Source organism: Falco rusticolus, chromosome 7, assembly GCF_015220075.1.
Source record: "Falco rusticolus isolate bFalRus1 chromosome 7, bFalRus1.pri, whole genome shotgun sequence".
NCBI classification, from domain to species: Eukaryota; Metazoa; Chordata; class Aves; order Falconiformes; family Falconidae; genus Falco; species Falco rusticolus.
The window spans coordinates 52,447,116-52,474,166 of record NC_051193.1 but is presented as its reverse complement, the minus strand read 5'-3'; the positions used below and the strand labels follow the sequence as shown (position 1 = coordinate 52,474,166).

The 27,051-nt window shown below is 44.9% G+C and overlaps 1 protein-coding gene across 4 annotated transcripts in view; it reads right to left on the bottom strand.

The window, feature by feature from the left end:
* Positions 1–14,874: 14,874 nt before the first annotated feature.
* Positions 14,875–27,051, bottom strand: part of DCAF5 (DDB1 and CUL4 associated factor 5) — a 77,580-nt gene continuing 65,403 nt past the window's right edge. For 3 of the 4 annotated variants that reach the window (XM_037395942.1, XM_037395941.1, XM_037395940.1), the window contains exons 8-9: positions 25,573–25,700; positions 17,196–19,004 (exon numbers count right to left, since the gene is read on the bottom strand). In XM_037395942.1, coding sequence (XP_037251839.1) covers positions 17,196–19,004; positions 25,573–25,700 — 1,937 coding nt within the window. Of the gene's footprint in view, positions 19,005–25,572; positions 25,701–27,051 lie in introns of all 4 variants that reach the window. The other variant, XM_037395939.1, reaches the window with a different exon arrangement.

Genomic DNA, 27,051 nt, shown 5'->3' with positions numbered 1-27,051 from the left:
ATCATGAGCTGGGCTGTTTTCACGAGGTTTCCTATTTCTCACAAGCCTCCCTGCTCGCAGCAAGGAAAGCTCAAGGGCAGAGCTGTGGAGCGCGCCAGGCTGCCCTTCCAGTGCTGGGTGGACGCTGGGCTGCGCAGTGCTGTCCTGAGAGAGCTCACCCGGTCCCTCTTTTCTTCCTCTCTGCGTTTTCCTTCCACATCCACCTGTGTGAGGCAACTCAGTAGGGAAGGTCAGGAAGGGCCAAGGACAGACCTGGGGGGTTACACTGAACAGCAAGGAGGCAGAAGGGTCGTCTCTGGGTGGGAGCAAGAGCGGATCAGAGAGGTTGGAGGCTTGTGTCCAATTCTAACTGCTTCAGCCAAAGATGTGACGCCAGGAGAAGGGTAAGTTATTTTTAATTAAACCAACAACAGAGAAGGACCCATGATATTGTTCTTGAATGGGAACTATTTAAAGGAATAAATCATCACCATGGAAACGGGGAGCTTTGCCAGAGCCAAGCAGGAAATGAAGTTCAGTGAGAGATGCCCGAGGAATTTTCAGCCATGGTATCAGCAGTAACCGCTCCTTTTGGGGTTGCACCTTTGGGCTAAGGGACCCCAGGTTGCCTTCTTGAGCCCACAGAGCATGTGGGAATCAATCGACCTAGGCGCTTGTGGTAGGGTGCAGCACCTCTTCAAGGTTACCCACCGGCACCACGTACACCTGAGGTGGGATGCGAGAAAGAACAGACCCTTTGACAGAGCCTGCAAAAGGGCTTTAGGAAGTAAAATTAACTACACATGGATTAGACCAAAATGAATCCAGAGGGCCTGAAAGCCTTGAAATGTTGTTATCAGCCTGGCTGCTCCTGTAAGTCCTGACTAGATCCAAAGGCCTGCTCTTTATCTTGAAGTCCTAAGAGGCAAAGACAAGAGTTTAGCTGAAGGCAACAATCCCTTCATCCCATTTAGGAGTTTCTTAGGTCGCCCACACTCATTCTACCACTAGGGAAGATAGAGACACCCCATTCTTGGCTGTTGCAATTGCAACAAATCTCCTTATTGCATAGGGTGGGTTATAGAGCTTACACAAACCTATCAGCACCTAGCCTTCCTCCCTGTGCTGTCAGCGAGGCTGACTCCTCAGTAGATCGTTTCATGCAGTATGGTTTTGGCCTTTTTTGAGCCATTTCCGTGCTCAGGAGTCCAACCTGGGCTCCTCCACTGCACTTGAAGCTAAGCAGGCTGTATGGGCAGCTGCTTCGTGTTGTTCTTTGTTGGGTGCCTTTTCAATGCAATTCCAACCATGGTTGGGTGTGCAAGCAGAACCAAATTTGAAGGTACAGAAAACCCAGAAAAGAAAAATCCAGTTGTATAGAACAAGCTGAAGAAGTGACAGCAGCAGTACTCCAGGCAACAATACGGTGGCAAGAAGGCTTAGGGAAGCCTGAAGGAGCAGCACCACCAATATGAGAGGAACCAGCAGCCACCATCTTCACTTGAGAGCAAGTGCATTGTTTGTCTGGCCTCCTTGACACGCTAGTATTTCATTTTGTAACAAGAAACTCCATCACTTGTGCATGAAAGCCAGTCAGTCTGTAGTGAGGGTGCTGGTGACCTCAGAAGTGACCTCAGTTTAAGTGGCAGTCATCTGCCTGCGAGTCAGCCCGGAGGCTTGCTGTCATGAACATGTGTCTGTAGGCACTTTGAAATCCATCTCGAGCAGCAGCTCTTGGCTGTGATGGAAGAATGTTCTCTGTGGTCAACACTTTCATGGGATCTAATGGCACTCACAGATCCCAGGATTAGTCCTCAGTAGGTCAGTCCTCCAGGTGGATTGAAGCAGAGCTGGGGAACCTGCTGCATCTGAGAAGCAGCTGGGGTTTTAGGTGCCTAAATGCAGAGGGGGTGTCTCTACTTCAGTGATCTCATTGTGTATCTCCTCTTCTTTTATGGGAGCAGCAGCCCTACAAGCACCCTGGGGACACACCACACCAGAGTGCCTGCGTTGGTCCTCAGGGCAGCTGGGCTGTCGCCAGACCCAAGCCAAGAAGGCAGCAGACCAGACGGAGGCTAATATTACTCTTCCCAGAGGTTCAGTAGGTCACTGCTTCATCCTGTGAGCAAGTCCAAATTTCAGGGCAGTGAGAGAATTGTTTACATTGGCTACTTGTATGAATGCTGGGGAAAAAAAAAAAAAAAAAAGATTATTATGGGACTTCTGTTCTTTAATTCCAAAAAGAAATCAAACATGTCTAGACTGTTGCATGCACGTGGCTTTCTTCCAGGCTTCTCCCACCTGGAGTAATAAGCAGGCTGGAAATTCTCCACAAAAGAGTTTTCAACAGCCATTTAAAAGCGCTCTCAGCCCCATGCACACTAGCCGGTATCGACCAGCTAAATCCTATTAGGAGGCAACATCAAATAGGGAAAAAGCGCCCAGGCACAGGTCACGGAAAGCCTCAGTGGTTTCCTCTTTCCCTTTCCACAGAGGGAGACTGAGGAACCAGACGACAGCTCGCCCACGGCCAGGGCACGGGCAGCGCAGGGGGGGCTGCCTGCCTTCCTGCAGGGGGGCTGCAGGGCGGCAGCCACGCACTTGCCCCACAGGGGACACGTGTCCCTCCTCCAGCCACAGCCCCATCCCCAGGGGCTCACCCTGGCACCCAACAATGTGAAACAGGGCTGCAGTTCATGTGTGGGGTTTTTATCTGGTGAACTCGAAATCGCTGCTGACAAGATGTCAGAGCTGGTCGTGGAGAAATACATTTTCCCTGTAGCTAGGAGGCTGCCCAAGTCCAGACTTCATTCATATCAGCTCACTGAGGAACTGCGATGGCAGAGGTGGGGGAGGACCAGCAGCGGGTGCTTGGCCCTTGCAGCCCATCCAGCCTGTCCTCTCCAATGAGGCTGACAGCCAGGGAGGGCTGTGGGAAACAACTAGCAGTAGGGACAAGGGAATCGCCGTGCTGATTGAAGCCTGAGGTCTACCTCATGTGGCAGGAGCCCTGTGAGGCGGTTCAGAGGGGAATGGAGAACTGTGCGGTCAAGCAGACACAGACTGTCACATACCTGAAGTCAGTCTTGGCCTTGTGTGAGGTTTGCTGAATCTCCTGAATACTGGAGCTCAAGCTACCGTGACCTTTGTTGTGTTAAATCTTCTCGCCAAGGGTAACCAGTCCCAGACTTTTCATTCTTTCCCCTCATGTTGCAGGCAAGATCCTTTTTAACTCAGTGCTGTAGACATCTGTTCAGCAGAGGCTGGGGTGAGACACCAAAGTACCTGCATAACCAGTCAGAGATGGGAACAACCGCAGGAGCTGGCTCCAGAAAGCTCCAGAGCCTCATTCCCTCCCTTTTCTTAACAGATCTATAGGGCTACCTTTAACTGGCTTCCCTGCATGCCCTTACTCACAAAGCCTCAACATTTTGCCACCACCACCATCACCCAGCCTTTCCAGAGCTGCCAGGGACATGGGTAGAGGGTTTAGCCCCATGGGGGGAAGAGGGCCAGAGAAAAAGGCAGTGGCTTCCACACTGCTTCAGTCCAAAAAAGTCCAGATCGTGTAATTTCATGGATGTGATGCCAAAGACAAATATTTGAGAGGTTTTGAGAGATCTGCTCCCACAAAGGTGAGTGGCTTCTGAACTCAGACAGCAAGTTTGGTCCCTGGATGAAATATTGCTTAGTGCTGGTGGAATGTTACTACACAGTAGTGGGGTGTAAGTAGGTCTAGATCATTGGATAGGAATCTTTCTAAAGCTATGAAGTTTGAAATAAACAGAGAGCTGGGGTCAGACTGGGTCAGTTCCCCAGGGCTCGGGACTATGGAGGAAGAACCCCCTGCTCAGGAAGGGGGTGCTGAGCCCATCTGCTGACAGCGTGCTCCACCTCACCTGCACAGACCTGGGGTCAGTCTGCATGGCTGAGGGCACCAGCCCTGCAAGTAGGTCATGCAGCCCTAGTCCTGCAACTACACTTTATGGACCTGCTAGCAGCTTTTCATAAGGAATAAAGGTAGAGCTGATCTCTATTTGGTGTTTTCTGACTACATCCACCAGGCAGGCGAGGAAGAGGGCCTTGGACCATGCCCATGTTCATTGCCCGGACTCCACCTGAATGAGACGAAGGCCACCCCTGTCTTGCTTCACCACAAACCCACCTCTGGAGTGCCCAGGCTCAACACTTGGCCAGCAGTGCTGTATTTCCCAACAATCTGCACGCTACAGCCTGAGCACACAGCCCTCTGTCTCCCAGCTGGCTGCAGCAGAGGCACCATGGCGCGCAGGCTGCAACGCGCCTGGGGCGAAGGGGGCTGCCTGCACAGGTCAGCCACTGCCCGAGCACCAGCACAGGTGCTGGGGCAGGACCCCCCAGCCTGCCTGCCCAGGAGAAAAGAGAGGACCGCTGCTGCTCCTTCAGCATTGCGCACAGGCTGGTGTCGCTGCACCCACCCTGATACTGATCCACCATGCCAGCGGTCTGAATCTCTCCCCCCTTTAACTACTGCAGCTGAGTAAAAGCACAAGCAGCCACCTCTCAGCAGGCCCCAGTCGGGCCCTGTGCCCGGGAAAGCCAGGAGCCATCCTCCCCAGCCACCTGTGACCGCAGTGGTCCCAGACGCGCTGTGCTGCCCTGGGGGTACTGCCTGGGGGTACTGCCTGCCTCCCGGGGCCAGCGTGTTACTAAACACTGGGGAAGGCTGGCCAGGGCAGGAGGGAGGGACAGGAGTCCTTTCTCTCCCAAGGGATGCTCATACTTGGAGTTTTTCTCCTCCTACAGCTGGGCCAGCTCCTCTGCTGGGGCAGGGACCATCCCATTCGGCAGCAACTGGGATCTCTGACACAGGAGGAAGACGCAGACCACAGATGGGCTGTGCAGGAGCAGACGTTTCCCATCTGGCAGAGCCGACAGCTCTTAGGTGGATGGATAACACTGTGGTTACACAGATACGCCATGTCCAATCAGCTATTCATATATAATTCAAGATGTATGTGGTGACATGCTTTAAGCCCTATAGAAGAATCCAAGATATGTATGAGATTACCAAGTACTTACTTTAACAGGTTATCCCAACCCACTGCCTCGGTGGCATGCTTGTGCTTTGCGCTAACGACATCCCCGCATCCAGCATCGCTTTGCCGCCACTGTAGTGTTTCATGGCTAGGCACAACCTGGACAGAACAAGGCAAGGAACAGGCAATTATCATCATTATCTAAAAATTATTTCTCTGGGAAGCTGAGTAATTTGATCAGATACTTCCATCTTCTTCTTCTGACTGCCCAGGGCCAAGCACATTGCTTTCCTCACCAGCAGGATGTGGCCTTGTTAATATTACAGGAGTTATAAAAGGATGAATGAGTGATACCTCATATCATTCCATTTCCTCCATGGAAAAAAATAATTAGATTTATTTAAGAAAAGAAGAACAACATATTATTCACCACAGAGCACTCCACCGAAAAGGTTACAGAGCAAGGGAGAAAAACCAAGCCCTAGAGTCAGCTCTTTGAGTTAAAGTAATGCAATTTCTCCAGGAACATTCATAGATCTCTCACTAATGCTAATTCAGCCTCTTCCTCTGTTTATGCAATGATGAATCCTCTGACTGATTAAACTGGCTCCCCCATCATACTTTTCATGAGAAGGGAACTTAAATCAGTTTGGTTTGTTGAAGTTAGTCAAGTACCACCATAAACAAAATCCAAGGTTTTGGAGAAAAATCCTCAAACTGCTACTTTTCAGAGATGAACCGATGAAGTGTATAATGACCTTGGTGAACATGACCATGACTGTTTGGTGAATTAGTTTATTATTTCTCCAAGCATTTGAATGCTGCCATGAAAGCATCACACAGAACAGATTCTGCAGTCAAAATTTCTGTATATCCCGCCCTTCCTCAGTCTGTTGCCATATAGAACTGAATGCCCCCATGGATTATTTTCCAGAGAACTGTCTGTGTTCATAGATTTGTAAGCATCAGTTAAAGGTTGGACTAACAAGAAACGGCACGGTCTCAGTGCAGTGCTCTGAGGAGCCCCTTGGAGACAGGAATCAATGATGTTATGATCAAACTTGGACTGTTACTGACCTTTTTCCCACCTCCTCTTCTAGTCATCATTTAGCACTGCTGAAACTCCTGCTGCTGTCCAGCAGGGTGCTGCCAGTGTGGCTGGCTCTAGCTGCCCGCTCGGTGGATACAAAGGGTGGGGGAACAGTGAAAAGAAGCTGCAAAAAAGAAGAATCACAACCTGCCTTAGTTTTGTCTCTGTATACGAGCAAATACGGCTTTCACACTAATCTAAAAAGCAGGCAACTGGACCAGCCAGCTATAGTACCTTAGGAATGGCATGTGTAGGTTTAATGTAGCTTCTGATGGATGCACGTAGCCTTGTTACCTGAAATGACATTTGAAATGCTTTTTCAGGAGTTCCTCTCTCCGCTTGCCTCTCCAGTACATCAGGCAGGTGCAGGTTCACATCTGCAGAGCACTAGGCATTGCACCATTAACTTCCAGCTAGAAACTGGGCTGTTTAATACAAGATTTACAGGGACAAATGCCTGTACTGCTCATGTCCCCATGGTACACCCGCCGAAGAGTCAGCATCACGCAGCCACCCAGCCACAGCGCTGCAAGCAAACTTGTATCTTTGTGAGAAACTCCCAGGTCTGACTTGTGCTGGGGCAGCCAAGGTGATCATCAGCACGGCAATTAAATGCAAGAATTGTAGGAACTGCTTGGAGCCTGATTTCATTTAATTATGCTAAAAGATGTTAGGAAAAGGTAACATTGAGCTACCTGTTTTACACCCCTCAAACATACAGATTCCTGCTTTTCTGGGATTTGTTTTCTTCCCATAGCCAAGTCCCCCAGGTCTACGTGCTTATTCCAGCCATGACATGAGATCCATGGTTTATGTCTCCTCTTACTCCATGATCTCGCCCCCAGCCCCGTGCTGCCGGTGCCTCCCCACACTGCTTCACTAAGGGGAGGAGATCCCTGTGGCCTGTCGGCACAGCAAGGTGGCACACCTTGTCCCCAAAAGCTGGGGGTGAAGCAGGGCGCAGCATTCCCATAACCAGCTCCCAGCAGCCAGGGCCATCTCAGGACTCGCACAGCTCCTCTCGCAGAAGGCTGTTAAGAAGCCAGCACAAGTGGCAGGTGAGTAAGAAGAGATAAAGCCTCGTGGTTCATCTTTTATCCAACAGCTGCTTTTCTCAGGAAATAGGGCCAGATTTGGCCTAAATGAGCACTTGTTTGGTCCCTGGTAACAAGCAATATCCAGGTGCTTCAGCATCACAGATGCTTTCATTTGCCAGCATCAGCCCTGTTCCTTTTTCCGTCCTTCCCGACCCACTGAGAGGCTCCTGCTTGTGCTGCCTCGAGAGTCACGGCTGTGCTGTATAGATCAGCTATTTAATCTTCGACAGGCCAAGGCTTCCAAACACCGGATCCTTTTATCACGTCTAGGATGTAAAAGATAGGGGTTCCTGCACCCTGCAAGCCAGTGCTGTACGTGCAGTAGTACAGCTTTTCCATACGCTTGGGTTTAGCACGTGAGGACAGCTCTGCTCTCCTCACAGTAAGCAGGCACCGGCTTTGGGGCTTAACTGATGCTGCCACAGCAGGCGTGTTTAAACAGAGCGGCATCTGTGTGCATAAACATAGAGCTATACATTTTCATAGAATACAAACATACACAGGCAAACAAAACCAACCTAAGGCATTTGAATGCATAAAGCATTTTTCCTGCTTCCATCTACCCTCTGGAGGGCTGAAGCCTGTGCTGCATTCCGTCTCCCCAGACCAGGCACAGTCCTGGGGGCCTCAGCAGGGACCCCTGGCACAATGCCTCAGCGTGGTCAGACCCCCAACCTGCTCTGAGCATCCAGCCCCGTGCCTGGCAGCGACCTGAAACCCAGCCCGGCTGGGAGGGCGATGGCACCCCGCTGGGGAGCCACCACAGCAGCCTCGTGACACGTCACAGGCTCTACCAGCAGCAGTGGTTGTCACTTGGGCGTCAGGACTAAGGAGACCAAACCTTTGCGAGGCTGAGCCTGGCTGCTGATGGCACCTCTGGGCATTCAGCACTGGTTCACTGCCCACGGTGCCGTTCTCTTGAGTGATGCTCTTGGGCTGTTAATCTGTGTCTGAGTGGTAGGTAGAGACGCCCAAGTCTTTTGCTCAGCTCCTGTATGGCCCACGGGTGCTGCGATGGTCTGGGGTGCCCCCGGCAACAGGGCCTGATCCAGGGCGGGCTGCTCAGCACGACGGGCTGCGGAGCCCCGTCCCCGCTGCTACCTTTCCTGCTTGTAATACAGGCTGCAAAGGACATAGTTATGCTTCCATGTGTTGCCCAAATATTAATAAAGATATTAATAGATATATCAGTACCTGTTTCAGGCTCTGCTGTCCACTGAAAGTGTCTCTAATGATTCCCTGCTTAGGGTTAACGTTGGTTAATGCTGAACACACTGAACGCACATTGCTCTGGTTTAATAGGCAATGCTTGGACCTTTCAACCCCCCAAAACAACTTCAACCTCTCCAGGAGCCCAAGCATCACTGCAACTTCTACATTTATCAGGCAAACCTGAAATATTGTAAAATATGCTTAGCTCAACACAGTTCATTTTCTACACCATTCCGTATCAATTTGTTTAATTAGCCATGATGATATTTTCTTGGGTTTTTTTAGTTCGTCCCGTATCAAACCTTCCATCATTCTGCTGGGACAGAAAGCAAGCAAACAGGACTGGAATTAGGTCATCCCATTTCCACAGCTGCTTCCCAGTCCCCAGAGGTCCCCTGAGCTCCAAGACTCATTAATAACCCCCCACCAGCACTCTATTAGCAGTTCAGAGATCTCTCCGTGTGGTTAGCTGAAAACCCCTGAGCGCAAATTATCCACTCCCGGTGGTTTGAAGATACCCAGCAAGAGCACCAGCTGCTGAGCAGCTTTCCTGCGGCGGGGGCATCTCACCCAGGGACCTGCACACCTGCCGCGCGCTGCTGCCCACGCTGTGCTGCCGCAGACAGACTGCGCTTTCAGCTAATCCTGGGCAGAGAACAGGTTCCTTCTGATCTGGATTTAACTGAACACTCCTTCTTGCCCTTTATTATTTCTTTTTTCCTTAGGACCTTTGTTTCCCTCATTACTTCCCCACATTTTCTCATTTCTAATTCATATTTATTGCAGTGAACTTCCCCTTGTCATTGTTTGCTAATTTTAAATATGTATTTTATGACTGCATTTACTGCCCCCGAACCCCAGCTCATTTGCAAACAACCAGCACCCCACTCTCTTAGTGTGGTTTTTAGACTTTCTGGGAAAACATCCTAAATAAACCCATTTTAAATCAGAGCTGGAAGGAAAGAAGCCACAGCTACGCTGGCCAGCTGCATTATATGCTGCTACCGGCAGCAGTGAAACGGGGTTTTCACATCCTGAAATCAAAAGCGAGGATGCCAAGTGGTGTCAGGGAGGGAGGGAAATGGAGTCCTGGTGCCTCCCCTCCCTCCCCAGGGCGTCACTCTTCCATAGGGCAATGCTTCTGTGGAAGAGCCTCCCCATTTCCCGGGGATGACAGAAGCCAGAACACCCTGCTTCCAGCCTGGCTCCCACCAAACACGCCTGCTGCTCCTTCTGGGATTTTCCTTGCAAGTGAACAAGCACGCTAACCCAAGAGAAACCTGTCAGCTTTCCACCAGCTTTGGAAGCTGAACTGGTTCCCATGGGAAGCCCAGCAGCATGGGACTGCCTGCCTCCGTCCCGGAGAAGAGGTTTCCCCTCTGCAGCGGTTTCATGGTAGCAGATCTCAGCTACTAATGAAACCATCAGCCTCCTTCTTACTCAGAGTTTGCAGTTTAAAATGTTTTTTTCCAACTGCACACAGATGAACTTCTTTTCAGGCAGCGTACTGGCTGTATAGTATGATCAGCTGAGGAATTCATTTGGTTTAAACTTCACGAAGTGTAATCAGCTAAGCAACACACTGACTTCAAGTTCTGTAATCATTTTCATCTGGCAAGAGTAAGACTGAAGTAGATTTGCCCTTGGGCTGGGAACAAACACTGACTTGGGAAACTGCAGCATAAAATTGTTAGAAACATGAAAAGTATTTCAGGCCCGGCAGCAGGAGACCTCAAGACGGGTCACTCAGACTGAAACCTCCAACGTTTGCACAGATTTTCAATTTAGAGAATAGTGAAGAGATTAACGAGCCATTACTACTGCTGTCTGCTGCAATTTGTGCTTCTCTAGCAAGGTGATCTACTGTCCCAACATGTTCATTAACTGTGGGGAGGCTGGGCCAGAAAGATCTGTATCTTTAGCATCTATATCATTAGTGGAGGGAATGAGAAAGTATGCCCTTCCTGGCCAAATACGAGGGAGATGAAAGGTGAAGAGCCCTTGAGTTGGGTGACAAACTGCAAAAGTTTTGACTTTAAAAGTCTGTGTAAGTAAATAAAAATCTCCATCTAAGGCTGTAAATTGCTTCCAGTGTTCCTCAGAGGCATTATCCTAGTCAGTCAGCCATTCAGGAATTCAAAACATTGCTACAGACTTTCCCAGCTTAAAAATAGTTTCTTCCACATCATCAGAAACATGTATGAGCTAAAAAAAGCTTTTTTATGGAAAGACTGGAGATCTGTCCCATCAGACGTACTGAATCAACTCTCAGATCCCAGTCTGAATCAAAGGGCACGCAGGACTGCCGCCACCGTCCCCACGCAGCACCAGCAGCCAGCCCCCCTGCAAGGAAAACCTTGGGAACACCGGGAGCTTGAGGAGGAGTGCATACGAACAGCTCCAATCATTTACTTCCTTTCATTCCAGGACTGTTGAAGCCCAGATCATCTTTCCCTTCTCTCCCTCCAAAGCTTAGACAGGTGGGAAGCAGACGACTTCTCATGCTTTGGAGAAAATTGTATTCAAGGATATAATCCAAGCCAGGAAATGCCAGATCTGGCCATAATATACCAGAGATGTCACTGAAGCAGAGAGCCTTGTGACATCCGGGGCTAGGGACAGTTTTTTGCTTTCTAGCCACCCAACACTGCAAGTCACTCTAGATCCTAGAGAAAAGAAAAATGTACAGGGCTTCTGACGGAGGAGTAGAATCCTCAGGGAGGGGAAGAGCAAGCTAGGGGCGGCTCCTGCCTTGGACTTCTCTGTTCCTCCTGTAAGGATGCATGAATTTTCTTTCCTCGGTTTATATAAGCTGCATAAAGATCACCCTGAAACGCAGACCCAGAACTTCCCTCCAAAGCTGAAAGGCAAACATGAACTAAACCCAAAGTGCTTTCCTCTAGGGTTCTAGACCAGACAGCTGTACAGACAATGGGACAGAACCAGCTGGGCCGCTGGGGCAGCCTTGCTGCTGGGCACCTCTCATCGTGTTCCCTGCAAGCCGAGACCGAAGTAGCAATGCCTACTGGGGAACACACGACGGCCAGCCCGCTCACTTGGCCTCTACGGGTCAGCCAAGCTCAAGTCACTTCTGTTAACGTATTGCTTAGGCTTTTAGGAGCCAGATTTAGTAGCAGGTGATGAAGTTATTCAGAACATAACTGGCATTGAGGATATGGGGTGTTGGATGGTTTGTGTTTAAACACATTTCAGCTTCTTTCCCCTTCCCTGACAGAATTCAGTTCTGAAGCTCATGCCATTTCTCTTTCTGCCATACATCCATGTTTAGAGTTCAAAATGTACCTCATGAGTATTTAACCTTAAATGCTGAGCGAAAGCCAAAGCTCTTTGAAAATGTGCATCAGGCTTTCCTTGAAGCAATTCTTGTTTCAGAGAAGGAGAACACGAACCTTTCAATCTTTGTTCAGGAAGGAGAATGCTTACACACGACTTTCCCAAAAAGCATATGGTTTGACCATTTCAAAATGACCAGAATGCAAACCCTGCAAGTAAGCAGGAGCTGGTGGTTTCAGCTGTTAATGCCGCTATAAACAGCTGTCGTTCATGAAGTACAATGCTGCAGACCACCGGCTCACAGTGATGTGGTCCTGGGGGTAGATTCTACCTAGAAATGTGCAGCTCCCCTAGCATCTGGTCACGGATGTGCTAGACGTCTAGCTAGAGGCACCATCTGGCTGTGAAGGACAACGGTCCCCCATCTAAAGTTGGAATTCAGGCAGTATGTATTTTTATAGGAACATACAAAATGTTTTTACTCCTTCAGACTACCTACATCCAAACAGCCAGCGTGCAAACGGCAGCTTCATCAAAGGGGCAACTCTGGTCGGCTCTAAAAGCAGCGACAATGCCAACCTACACGTTTGCAGCAACTCCAGAGGTGCTGGCCGATACTCAAGACTAGAACCAAACAGAAAAATATTCAGAAGACAGAAAAGCTGATGACCCTGCCAGCCATATTTCAGAACAAACAGTTCACTGGCCTGGGCATGCATTCAGGAGATAGGTATTATCTCTCAGGAAAACTATAATAAAAAAGAATAATCATACATACTCTGCCCATTTTGGAAAGGACAACTGTCCCATGTTCAAGACAAACGGGATGCATACAAGGCTGGGTTAGCATCTCTCTCTGGCTCCCTGGACCAAAGATTATACGAGGTGGAGAAGGGAGAAAGAATCCTCCAGCATTTTTCACAGCAAACTATAAACCAGCAGACCTGGGCCCAAGGCTCTGCTCCAGTATTTATGGAACTGTTTCCACTTCCCTTCCCCTTTGCATTTCAGACAAAAGAACAACAAAGCCCAGTCCTGAATAATGCAATAAGCTGATGCTTAGGATGCTCAAGTGAAAGGCAGGAAACCCAAGTGCAAGTCTTTGACTTGAGTCAAGCAGAGTACAAACATCAAATCCAGATTGCTTATTTCCTATGACAACGCAACACACGAACACTTCGTTTGAGATTTCATTACTTTTGATCTGCACGACCACTGGAGAACACTTCGGCAAACCTAGCATCTGCCATAACCACTGGATTTTTTGGTGGTTCCCGCTCCCCTCCCCCCGCACCCCTCCCCCCCCCCCGCACTGCCATTTGCTCAGTAGGTGCTTGAAACAGAGTTCATGTTCATATTAGTGTAGCATTAGCTGGGTTAATTAGTGCACGGCTGCAAGAGTGCACTAATGTGTTTTATAAATTATGTATGTGCTAGAATTAGCTTATTAAAGAATTCCTAAAGAACTATGTGCATATGCACGTAGTAATTCAGTTGTTGCTGCTATTTGCATTACTTTTTGGTACTCTGTGACCCCGCAGCAAAGCACTGAGCTCCCCAGGTCTGGCAAAGACAGTCAGAGAAATCTGAGTGGGTGAAAATGAGAGGAAGCATCAGGCGTGCAGGGTACCTATCTCAATAGTAGTGCCCAGGGAGGGGCAGAGATCTGAAAAACAACATGGAACATTTCAACTCAATGAGGTTACAACAAAAATCCTGTCTTGCTCCTGTCCACAAACAGCAAAATAAATTATAACTGCAAATGCATCCCAAGACCTTAGTAATATGATGGCCACAGTGGGCAAAAGACCCCTCTCTCTTCACTAGAATGTGACAATGCAACAAAGTACAAGACCTCAGAAGCTGACCTAACTGCGTTTGTCTTCCTTAAGTATCTGAGGAAGAGTGATTTTCTAGCTACCAAGTGACCTGGCTTATAAACAGAGATTAGGACCAGGTTTCAATCACTTAACTCTATTATGAAACTTAGTGGGGAAAAGAACCCACGGCAATTTTTGAAGAAAAGGTTCTGAAGTAAGTTCTCTTCCCAGTTACTACTCCAGCTGAGACAGGCTGGTTTTCAGAACATACTGCAATCAACTGGTATGCCCACGGTCAAAACTCTGTGCTCTTCCCTTCTCAAGGCAGCTGCATCTTTCTGCATGTACTTTGGAGAGCGAGCTGCTCCTCAGCACCAAAGCACGATCTCCACTGAGCCATCCACCTTGGAGAAGACTCACCAGCTTTGGCAAGAGGATCACTTGAGAGTTGGGAAAACCCCAGCAGAACTTCAGCTGACAGGCCTCGTATCCTCCTGCATCTTTGAAAGTGGTTAATACCCCAGCCCAGAAACGCCTCATGCCTGCCTGCTTCAGAGGAACAAGCAGCTTTGACTCCCACAAACAGGTTGCTTGACATTAATGCTTTAAACAGAGGAAGCTGCTGTAAGTAAATATGTAGCTTGTGAGCTTGTAGGGATAGCAGAAAGAATCTGTTTAAAGATCAGTCTTTCTCTGTTCAAACTGTTACAAAGAGACATACGGCAGTTTTTCTTTCCTACTTGTTGCAGTTTTCTGGAGATGAATTGTACAACCTGGCCTAGCAAATTTCCTGCTGTAAGAAGTTGCGATAAACAAACAGTGGCTAACTAACAAGTTAGTTCAATATTTACACAACCTTTTCATTTCTAAGTACGTGGCACAGATTATTAGAAAAGACGAAATCCCTTCAGATAAACACGTAAGATTTTCCACTGAACAGCTTGCTCCCTCCCCAGAAACAGGGAGCGACAATCCCCAGCGTACAGCAACACTCAGATCTAGCAGCTGGCATGGGATCCACAACAAAGCAAAGCAACCTACAAAGAGCAGCTCTTTTCATTGCTGGATACCTGCAGCAGGCAGGCATGCTACTGGTTGCTTGCATTTTTTTTTTAGTCTTTACCAGATAACGCAGCTGCCTACTGCTGATAACATTTATTTATGTGAGAAGGTGAACCCGCTGATTAGGAAGCTACAGTTCTTGTGTGCACTGAAATTTCCTGCGAACAAAAGGTTAAGATCGCAGCCTATCTTCCTCCTCCTGCTCGACAGAAACTGGAAATAACAAGCATACACACAGCATGGGAAGCCGTCTTTGGGGAAACCACAGCAAACCTTTACACCCAGAGCCTGTAGAGGAGGCGTGAACACCAGACCTGGGAACTTTTATTCTGCTCTTGAAAACAAACAAAAGAACCCAAAAGTGAGACCACAAGGCATTTGAGAAAACATTGAGAAAAGATGACCATGTCAAAGGAGAGTGGAGATGCTCATTCGTCAGCAATCTGGATATTCTTCAGAGGAGGGCAGAATTTACAGCTGAGAAAATTTTCCAATGTAAAGAACATTTTAAAAATAAAATCATAATAAAAAAGTTTTGACTCAGCAACCTCAAGGTTTTGGCTAAAACCCAGCATTTGCAGTAAGGTGTTTATACAACTGAGGAGAACACTCCTATAGTGATCTTGATTGTAGCGATCTAACATATAATCAGTACAGAACAATTTTTTCAATAAGGTAACAACATAACTGCTTGTTCTTATTGCCACTTTCACTCAGGTTTAAAAACATCTTTTTCCCTTTCAGCCATCTTACACACTTCAGAAATGCAACATCATATGCTTATTCCAAGTTCTCACCTAGCAAAGCTGACCAAGTAGGGGAAAGCAGTCTATGGCACACAGTAGCTGTAAGAAAATTTTTCAGCTCATGCTCTTCACTCACCCTCCTATACCTTTCCCTCCCAACATCCCTTCTGTAGTGCTCCTTTACTATCATCACGTTTTAACAGGGCATCTTCCTTCTTTCCCCAGGCACCAGGTAGCTGTGCATATGAAATAACTATTGAGACCAGTGCTCCACAGCGGTGTACTGCTGGAGTCGAACTGAAAGCAAAAATCTCCTATTCCTTAAAATAACCTAGCCCTTCCTCAGTGCTGGGCTTGAAAGCCTGTCACAATTACTGGGGTCAAAAGAAGCCTCTTCTGCTGCTGTCAGCACTGCAAAGCACAAACACATATTGTTTGCGTCCTTTATAGGTGGTTTCTTTTCCCTTCACACAATGACTCCTCTCACCTTTTTGCTAGGGGAGCAAGTGCAATTCCACCAACTCCAGCATGCCAGAACTGAGAAGACCCACTAGATACTCCGTCAAAAACAGAGCCCAGGCAAGAAAGGACTCTGTCCACCTGAACAGCATGCCGGTTCACGGCAGCCGGCAGCCAGAGGTATGCTCTTGCTCAAGTTCTGTTTGCCAGACTTGGAGTCCAGCTGACCTCACATGTGGGAATGCTTCTCTGAAGCTCCCCCTTACACACACCATGCGGTTGAATGCATCTGCCCATCTGCAGTTTTAAATATTTGCAGCACAGTGGTGGAAAATGAACCCCAACCTCCAACGCCAATCTATTTTAAGCTTTGGGCTAAAAAAAACTGCTAAAAAAAGCAGTTTTCAGACTTTACTAAGTGTTGCTGTTAACATGCAGTTACATTATCCATCCTTCTGCTATTTTCTGTTTGGCCTACTGCCTCCCAAAAGTAAGCACATGGGGGAAGGGGAGGGGGCACAGGCAAGACACATCCCAGCAGTTGGAGCCACATTCTTAATAATAATGAATGAATATGTGTTAAGCTCACAGAAAGGCACGTTTCAGTGCCTGATTTTTAATAGCTCTTGGTTAGAGTGAGGCCTAGAGAACAACAACTTCCTCCTGCCAAGCAATCACATTTTAGTATAGTGATGACACCATGTTATTCAGCTCTTTTCTTTAAAAAAACCCCACAAAATTGAATGTCTCCATGGGAACAGCCTAAAGTTGATTTTGGAAAGAGGCTCATTTCCTATAGCTTTTCTGTTGGCATAAAAATAATGTCACTGAACTGTATCCGAAGCAAGTGCTTTATGAAGTATCAAAAGATAGCAGTCAGTGCTGAAAATATCCTCCCTACGGTTGATTTTTTTTATTTTTTTTTTTCAGTTTCTGAAGCAGAATAAAGGGCCCAGAAAGGTTTCTGCCCTGTTTTTCTCAACAAGAAACACACCCCAAGTTACCACCAGTGTGATCTAATTAAATCATTCTTCAGCCTATAATGTGTAATAAGTGTCAGTATGGAAAAAATCCTTCTTAGAAGAACAATTATAACTTAAAGCGGTCATCCTGGTTGGCTGGCTGAACAAATGACACATGTTCACACAAGAATAATTCAGTCAACCGTCTTAATAAGGATTTACTTTAAACAGAACCTTGTATGGGTACACTAGACTCAGTCTCATTAAGGAGTAAGTTGGATTTTTATACAGCATGAACCACTGGCAATCTAAAACAGACCCACTGAAGAATGGAATGGAGAATCAAACGCAATGTTTCAGACCCAAGCTCTATGTGCCTTTAATACTTTCTTTCTCCTTTTCTTTTTTTTTTTTTTTTTTTGAGAGAGTGCACACTACGACAGACATTTGCATTTATCATGTTTTTAACTTCTTTTCTAAGGATGAACTCTCTGAATCTGCATCTTCCAACTCCGCTCTGTGTCTTTTCAGTCCTCCGAGAGACTGAGTGCTCTCACTGCCCGTAGGATGCAAGTCAGCAGTATCCTCTCTCGTGCTCACGCCGTAGCTGTTGCAGTCCACTTCAGACAGGCAGCAGTCTTTGTGCAAGGTCACACCCATCTGTACAAGGTTGCCATTATCAGCATTTGAGTGCACCTGTAGTCCTTGTGTCACAGTCTCCTGCTCTCCAAAACTCTGTCCATTGTTGAAGCATGAAGGGCGAAGATGCAAGTGGCCGTTATTGTGGTTAACACAGGAGGTGTCGAGGCTCCTCTCCTCACTGTCATCAGTCTGGTTTCTGGAGCAGTGACCCGACATGCTACAGATGGCAACAGTGGAGAATGGAGGGACCAGTGCGTGATGGCTTGATGCTGGTTGACAGTTCTGACTATTTTTCTGTTCTACAAGTCCTGCAGTCTGAATGCAAGATTCTTCAGTACAACTATTTAGCCCTTTGCAGTTAGCTTTTCCATTGAGCTTTTTAGTCTCAAAAGAATGCTCTATACCTCCGCTGCTAGCGTCTTCAGACGCATTTTCTTGACTCTCCATCCGCCGCTGATTGTCACATTCATGAGCTTGACCATTACTAGAATTTTCTATCAAGCCACATTCTTTTAAAGTTTCTCTGTTGTGGCTTTCAGTAGAAAGAGCTGGGGAGCCTTGAGGAACTACTGAACTCAAGTTCCTAACATCTTCCTTACTTAGCGAGTGTGCTGTACTGTGCCTTCCACTAGTTCCTGGTTTCCCCTCGTCATTCTCTCCATCTGCTTTGGAGGATTCACCATCTTTGCCAGCTGAGTACGATATGTAAGAATAATGAAGCCATTTGTAAGCTTTGTAAATCTTTCTCTCCACTGATTCGCTGTCTGAATAAGGAGATGTCCTTTCTTTGAGAACTTCTTTGTTGGCTGAACTCCTTTCTGGCGAAGAAGCTGGAGAAGAAGAGAGATCATCTACTTTGATCTGGGGGTAATCATAGATGTCCTCACCTACGTAGGGGGTCACACTTTCTGTGTTAGTGCTAGTCCTTTCCTCCTTTTGCACCTTCTGTCGGCGCCTCAGTGCATTGCGCTGCCTCATAGATGTGCGTCGTTCATTCAGTTCCTCTTCATCTTCCGTGCTGCTGCTGCTGCTGGAACTGCTGGATTCGTTCTCCTCAGGACTTGGGGACTGTGGCCGTGGGAAAAGGTCTGTATCTAGTTCTGCCTCACAGGTATTGTCATCAGAGTCAGACTCATTGGAAAGGGCCAGGAGACGTTTATCCTGATACTTCCTCAGTGCAGAGAGCCTCTGCTGACGGGAAGCCACATCTTCTCTGGCTGAGGGGGATGCAGTGGATCTTAAGGCCCTTAAGTTATAGGCAGTTTCATCAGACTCTTCAGCCACATGTGGTGGGGAGTGATGCAAAGAGGTGGAGGACTCTGACTCGCTGTAAGCAGAGCGTTCACTTACTCCTGCGTGGAGCTGCAGGATTGTGCTCTCACTGAGGTCACTGTCTGAGTCAGAACTCCAGCCCTCAATCTCGCGGCGCACCAGGGAGTCAAAAAAGGCCATCATCCGTGGATCCTCCTGAACTGACTGGTTGGCATAATCATGGGACAAACCACTACCACTATTCAACACAAGACTGATGTACTCTTCGTGAGTGTAGAGGCAACGTGAATCATCCTCAATTCTACCATCCAGGTCCCCTGTGCAGTCAGGCTGCTTGTAAGGACTCCAGATCTGTAACAGAAAACAAAAAAAAGCGCGCATGTCTTTGAATTCATAAACTATTGTAAACATTTGAAACAGAACAGTAGCGCAAATACCCAGAACAATTGCAGTGCAGACTGTTTTTATTAATTTTTACCCCTCAGACTCATCAGTATTCCAGAGATATAGGGTTTTTTCTCCCCCTTTACAAATGTTTTTTTTCCTGCATCTACTTCACCCATCCAGAACTTGAAAGCTCTCATACTGCAGATTGTCCATCATTTCAGTATTACATTGTGTAGTAATTTCTTCCAAATTGCAGGGCTCTATTTTTATGTAATAGGGGATGCTTACTCACTAACGGTGAGAATAGTTTGTTGCCTACAATGCAGCCTTAGCACTAATGAAAGCACTTGTTTCCCAGGAAACTAGAGTTGCTTGTGCCAGTGATGTAGAGTAACATTTCATCCAGCTGCATAGTCAGTCACACCTGATCAGCAGGCAGCGAGCTGAATGCACGGAAGTGAAAAGCAGAGCTGCACTACTCCCTTTAGGGAACAGTCACGAAGAAAAGAAAGCATCCAACATCCTCTCAAGACACAGCAGTTGTTTTAGTTAGTGGAGAAAGGTGAAGAAGTGTTTTACTGAAAGCTATTTCTGACATGGAGAGAGGTAGTAACATGGCAAAGTGTAACGATTTCACCAATAACAACAGCCTTGACTGTGCTTTCCTCAGTTTTCCTGGTGCGGAGGCGAAAAGGGAAAAAGAAAAAAAAAATCCCCAAAGAAGATCCACCAGTATCTGTAAGAAACTGATAATCCATAGCAAACATAAGAGTTGGATCTCCTCACCTTTCTCAGTTTTACTCAGATTTGGGGACAATATAACTAAGGCTCTCATTGGATAACCACTATCATTTCATTCTAGATTGATGGTTAACATTTATGTACAACACTTACTGTAAGCAGAGCTAGTATATTGCTTATTCACAATACTGTCTTAATGTTCCGCTTATAAAATATCCAATTTCAGTCATGCTTTGGTTTTACCATGTTAACAAGCTCAGGGAAAAAAAAATATCTATGCCAGCTGTCTATAGCAGGTTGGCCTTTTGGGATAGACTTTGGCACAAACATCTAACTCTTTTCCCCAACAGAAATTAGTCAAGTTTTGTTCCAAGTAGACAAAACCGCAAACAAAAAGTGTCTTTCCTCTGTAAATGGGATAATCAGCACTCATCTCACAGATGCATAGTTAACACATGCAACATAATCTGATACTACCATGACAAGCATTATAGAAAAAGCCCATGAGAATGCCAGTAATTCTGCATTCAGAGATTTTAAACAGTGTATGGTAAGACTACACCTTTAATATTGGAAGTAAAATGAAATAAATTATCTTGCACCTACTTTTTCAGCACAGCCAAATTTAAGATGTACAAGTAAAACCTTCATTCTGGAATTCTCCCAAACTTGAATGCCTTTACTTTGCATCCTCTGTAATTTATGGTTAACAGAGCTTCCACATATGATCTGCCTATGCAGATAAGAGACACTATTCCAAAACGAAAGTGGCTGCTGTACAGAAAAAGGTATACCTGCAATCATCAAGCAGCCTTTTCAGAGCAAAGACAAAGGAATTTTACATTGCATTACATAATGTAATGTAATTCCTAGGAACGTGCCTCAATATCACAGTGTGTTCACTACTTGTACTTAATTGCTATTTTTATTATTTGCAGTACTTAAATTGTCTTCCAGTACAGTTCGTTAACATAATACTTGAAACCAGAATGAAGACAGTCTCCATTGCTTAGTTCAAGCACTGCAGTTACTAGATACAGGGCTCAAGGGACAAGCATCAGGTTTGGATAAAGATATCAAAACCCAATCTAAGCCATGTAGAGACTTCCATCAACCGTACATTACCTTTTTGAATTCAAGAGAACACAACGAGTCTCTCCTTATGCTCTGATTATTTCTCATGCTACACTTCCTAAAGACAACGTAGAAGAGAGTCTTCTCTCGGTGGATGCATGACAGAGACTGTCGATTTGGGGATACATCAGTTTTTTTAAAAGAAAAATAGAACTCTGCTTGCTTAAAGGACTATTCGGAGTTGCTGCCTTCTTGATGATTTACCTAGCACACGTTCAGTACCTTCTCTCACAATTTTTCAGATGCTTTCCCCTCTTTGTCCCACCATTGAGCATTTCAGTGTGTAGATCAGATCTTTTTCTATTTAAGAAGCATATACCTTCTTATAAATGCTTCATACCGTATGCCTGGACAAGTAGAGTGGCATTCCTCAAACAGTCTTAGCAGTGTTAGATTGATCACTAGGCTTTATAAATTTTTTTTTAAGCAGGAGAATTAGAAAACTCTTAGATTCTGTATGAACTACTATAAATGGAGGAGAGGTAGAGTCTTCTCTGAAGTCCCACTTGGAAAAATCTGGGTTTTAATGAAAAGTCATCTAAAAAGGTACATAAAACATGCACAGAGAGATTCTGCATCCTTGTTAGTGCTACCAAATCTTTCTGCTAACTCTGCAAGCATCAGAGAAAATACAGCAATGTTAAATACTGACAAGATAGCTACAAAGAGTCTATAGCAAGGCTTTTTCCCTTCCGAGACAGATTTGTTCACAAAGGAGGAGCAAATGATAAAGAGAATTCAAGGGAATTCAGGATGAATACCTGTTTGTACAGGATCAGCTGTTTCTGTGGAGACTGATATTCCTACTTTCTAGACATTTTGCTATGAGGGATTGCGAGGGCCTGCCAGAGTTCCACAAAGAAATTAGACTAAGACTCTATCCTTGGCAGAACCAGGAAGTCTTTAAACTGGCAGCAACTGGTCCAGTGATCCCTGTGACATCTGAAACGTGCTTCTTTGTAAATAGAGTGTCTCTTGTCTTTTTCTCATCCTCTGACTGATGCCATGTTGAGGAAGAATGTGAGCAAATTGGAGAAAATAAGTTGGCAAATCATCCCACTGAACAACACTCTATCAAGTTCTTTCTCTGTCAGATTACTCACTGATGCCCTGAGTACAGATATAAAAATAGGAACAGAAACAGAAAAGGGGAGTGCAAAATTGGTTCTCTACTTCAGCTGAGATGCTTCAGAGAGAATCTTTGAATTGCTTGTATACCATGGTGGCAAACCCTCAAATTTTAAAACAAAAAAGTAGTTATGCTCGTAGCGTGAGAATAATTAAAACCAACTATATTAGATTATCTGATTAGGCAGAGGCGGCTAGCCACAATGACATTAATCTGTCACCATAGCAACATGGGCAAATAGACTTTTCTATCTTTGATATACTGATGATTTTTAAACAAATGGGACCTACAGCAGCTGTGCTCAGTTACACAGTATTCCATTTCCAATACAAAACAGTATTTTCTTTCAGAAAATCCTTACACACTTTATCTATTCTATCTTTTCTGGAACTGTCTTCTAACTGCATTGCATTACTCTCCACAGCCCTCCTCTAAGCCCCACACATCAGAGGGAATGGCTCATTTGTTTCTCCCACAATGCAATTAATTTTCCTGCCAGCACATCCCAACGTCTCACACACTTAACTGAGGGGAAAGTGGTATTTCTCTGTTTTATATTGCTTTAGCCCTCATGGTGAATGCTTGCTGCAAATGATGATTTTTAGTTCACAGCTGTGCTTTTCCATACAGCTTTACTGAGGTTCAGGTTTCTGAAATGGAGGGCAATGAACAATTCATCTGAGTTGATGTGTCCAGCGTACACTGTCTGGAGTGAAGGCTTCTAGTATCCTTTATTTATGAGCTTGCTGAGTCTTATTTTAGGTTTCTGAAACCTCCTCACTTGGATATTCACTGTTCCACCCCCTGCATCTTATCAACTATATTCTCAAACCTAGCAGAAATCAAACCCTGAACCACTGAGTTACTGAATTATATTCTTGTAGGTGCTGTACAACAAAATAAAACCAAAGCAAAAAAACCTCATAACCACAAAGGTCAAAATCATTTGTGTGAATACTATTCATTTCAGCAGGGCTAGACCTGAGATGAATTTGTATCTCATTTGCAATCAGCATTAAAATAGCAAGTGTGTTGGCAGAAGCACGTGGAATTACTGAATGGCTTGTCTGTATCATGCCTTGATGCTGCTGCTATCAGTTCCTCACTTCTAGAAGTACTAAATTTAGGGCAGCTCGTCTAAAAATTAAGGACTCGGATAAACAACTACTTACATCCACATTTTTAATTCATCACAGAGTTTCTAAAATTGAGGGTATGGAATATCAGCGAACCACAGTGAAGTTATCTTCTGTGATTTAATTCCAGAAAGATTTTTAGAAGACACTTGAAGGACAGTAAGAGGAAGGACACTTCTTAAAGAAGTGATTAAAACAAACAAACAAAACCCAACAAAACATAAAAAAACCCTAACTACAATTTTTATTTATTGCTCTTCCTCTTGCCACCTCAACTTCTCCGAGCAAGCAATCAAGCAATTACATGGGGGAAAGAAGGACAGCCAGGCAAGGGAAGGACTTGTCTTCCCAGCTGGGTTTAAGGCAGTAAATAGCCCCTCGGAACTGCTGCTGTTGTTTTTCCTGTTTTGCCCTTCTTCTAGTGGCAGTTACTAGCCTCCAGCCTATCTGTAGAAGTAGCTGGAATGAAGAAGAAACCACCATTGTATGGACACCCACAAACTGCTGTTCACGAAGACAGTACTTTTAAAGAGTGAAGTCATGCAGATCAGACAAGATGTGAGCCTTAGAACAACCTGATCCCCAAACAAAGCCCATTACAAGCTGAGACAAAATGACATACAACAAAGGAGTAAGAAGTTCTGGCTCGCTAATAAAGTTAATACATTAAACACCTTTCCCTTAATTTGTTTCTAGCTTACAATGTTTGGGGAATTCAGCTCCTTCAAAGCAACTACATGAGTTTCACTGCACATACTGTGACACACCAGGCATTCTCTTCTAAGGAAGCATTCAAGCAGAGGTGTCTTTGAAAGAGTTACACAACCTGTGACTGGAGCCTTAATCGAACTAACCTTTTAATCACTAGGCAAAAAAATAACCCTGCCAAAACCCTAGCAGAAGTACACAAAAGCAACACAGGGGATGTTTATACCAATGCTAATCCAACAGTCTAAGCACACTCACGCAGGAAGGATTCATAGGGTGAAGGGTCAACAGATCTAAAATCCAAAAGGGAGAATTCAAGCTGCATGAATCAAGTTCCCAAAGCAAAAGAAATGCCTCTGGCAAAACTGTTGTTAAACAGTGGCAGTTTGATTACTTGGAAATTGAAAAAATCAGTGACTTGGTAAGACTGTTCAATGCACTTTTGTTCAAACACTGTATTGATAGATTTGTGATCAAACCTGTCAGAGGGACACAGATGAAGAAAGAAGTAGAAAAGCAAACTAAAGTACCAGTGGAAGACAGAAGAGAAGGAAAGCTAAACTACAGTCAGAAGCCAACTGCTGACAATACTTGTCATGCAAGTGATGCAGCCTGGCATTGGGCCATGGTCCCAGGATTTTGGGCCAGTTCTGGTCCGTAAGTGGCAGACCAATAAAACATTCCTTTGTAGGAAAAGTTCATTCAGTCATCTTGTAGGTGACTGAAGTGTTTACTAATACTCAAGCAACCTCATTTAGTGCCACATGCAGGTAAGACTTTTATGAAGTCATTCACCAAAGTTAGAAGCAGCATCAGTTCTCATTATCCTACTTAAAAATTAAATCATTCTGGCTTCATACATCTTGTTGATAGACCTAAATTATAGCAAAATTTCTATGGAAGCAGAATGTAAAGTACATTAGTGTAGCATTTTTCTGCCTCCCCACCCTCAACCTCTGCTACTAGAAATGACAAAAAAGTTACTGCCTTGCTCACACAGTATTGGCTGTCTTTCCTTAATAAAAGAAAGTTTCAGAACCTAACAAAGTTTTTATCTCTTTACTTTCCACATAAAAAGGAACAAACTTTCTAAAAATACTGTACATTTTTTAGGGGATTAAAAAAAAAAATATCGTGGAAGGTATTAAGCGTCCTGTTTCCTCTGGAAGCCACAGGAAGGTATACTGAATTGATTCAATGCAGAAGTGTGTACAAAAATTATAGAAGGGCTCCTGAGGTAGCATTTGGGACAAATTCAGCTAGGTCAGGCTAGGCTAAGGCTCAACAATAGTCTTTGGAGAGATTTTTATCAAATTTTAGCCTAAAGTATCAGAAGTCTTACAAGATTATATTACATCTGTGACCAAATTCTCCTCAAGAATGACTGCGTGATATTTCAGTTATATAAGGAATGGAACTGGAAAAAATTTCCTTTTTCAAGGTAAAAAACTAGGAAATTCTGATCTTATCCCCTAACTCCAAAACCTTTAAAATTGAAATGGATTTTAAAGTTGAAATGCCCAATGAAAAATCTGTGTCAGTTTAGCCAGCAAATGAGACATACCACTTTACAAAAGACCAAGATGAGAAGACAGGATGGGTGTGGAAAAGAGCGATGCTGAGGAAAACAAAGCATTTCTTCCTGAAATATTGAAAGAGCACATTTTCTGATACTTAATCTTACCTTTATAATCTTTTCAACGCCAGAAGAACAGATCATGTAAGTGTGAGGATTAAACCGGACTTGGTTTACAATTGACCGATGACCTTTCAAGACCATAAAAGCACCATTGACAACCCTGCCAATGCCACCTAGGGGAAAAACAAGCACACACTTAAATGAATAATTAAATCTTCATATTGCTTTCATTCATAATCATTTAAAGTCATATTATATTTGACAATGCACTTCAGCTTTATTTTGCAATATTTTAAGGCCTGTGTTAGCTGCAGAATTCCAATTTTACGAGCAATGCCGCTATGAAAAGCTGCAAGTTTGATGAAAAGCATCCTTCCGGCAAATGAGGCCTTGGAGGCCAACTCTGATTCAACTATCTAAACAAACAATGAAAATTTTGACCTAATATGACAAGTATGTGAATAAGAACAACATACATACTTAATGAAATCATCAGTGAAACCACAGTGCCTAAGGCATGACACTGCTTACAGTTTGTAAATTTGAAGCAGAGGCAAATAAAGAGGTTCACTTTTTTAATAGCTATACTCTTCTTTATTTATTTTTTAAATCACCAATTCATTACTGTCATAGTTGACTCTAGTCTGATGGATGGGAATTTAAAGGAGGCAATCTTCAAGGCTACAAACTGAGTTACTAAACTACAGCTGTATTTAGTATAGCCTTGCCTAGACCAGTATCTATAACAACTCAATATTTCTGTGAATCAAGCTTAGAGAGGGACCTGAAATTATACCATCTGACCAGCGGGTTATATCATGCTTTGTCACAAGGCAGGGAATTAGCTGAAATGGAATGCTTTTGTGCTAATGGTAAAACTCAAAACAGAAGCCAGACAACTTTTCTGCTTGGTCATTGACTCTTACTAGGTCTATACACCAAAGCAAGAAACCGTCACACAGTGTTTTTTTTATATTAACAGACTCACATAATTCAAACCACAAATTTGCTAAAATGCACACCAGTGTATCTGAATAAACAAGTGTCAATCAACATGCTAGGACTAACATCTACAGTGAAAAAAACCAAAATGTTTCAAAGTAGGGAAGTAAAAACTCAAAACCACTTCAGAGGAAAACAATCACGCTATTTACAATTTCAAAGGTCATAAGAACACCTTACAGAAAGTTTAAATAATTTCATCAGCTTCTGTGCTACTTACAGTTGTCTTAACACTAAACAAGTAAACTTTAGGTTCTTCTTGCTGAAGATGTTTGCTACCCTCCTTTGACCTCAACAGGAGCTCTTTCAAGCTGAAATAGCTGCTGGTTTAAGCCCTAAGTCCAATGTTGAACTACCCGTCTTTTAAAACTGAGTCAGAGTTCTCCTGCAATGCATGTTTCTCAAAGAAAAGCTTGCATCAACACCGCAGGGTAGCAAGATACAAGGGTCAGGGAGAAAAAAAAAAAAAAGAAAAGAAGGCATTCCTCCATCACCTTCCATTTGTTAGGTTACATAAAGAGC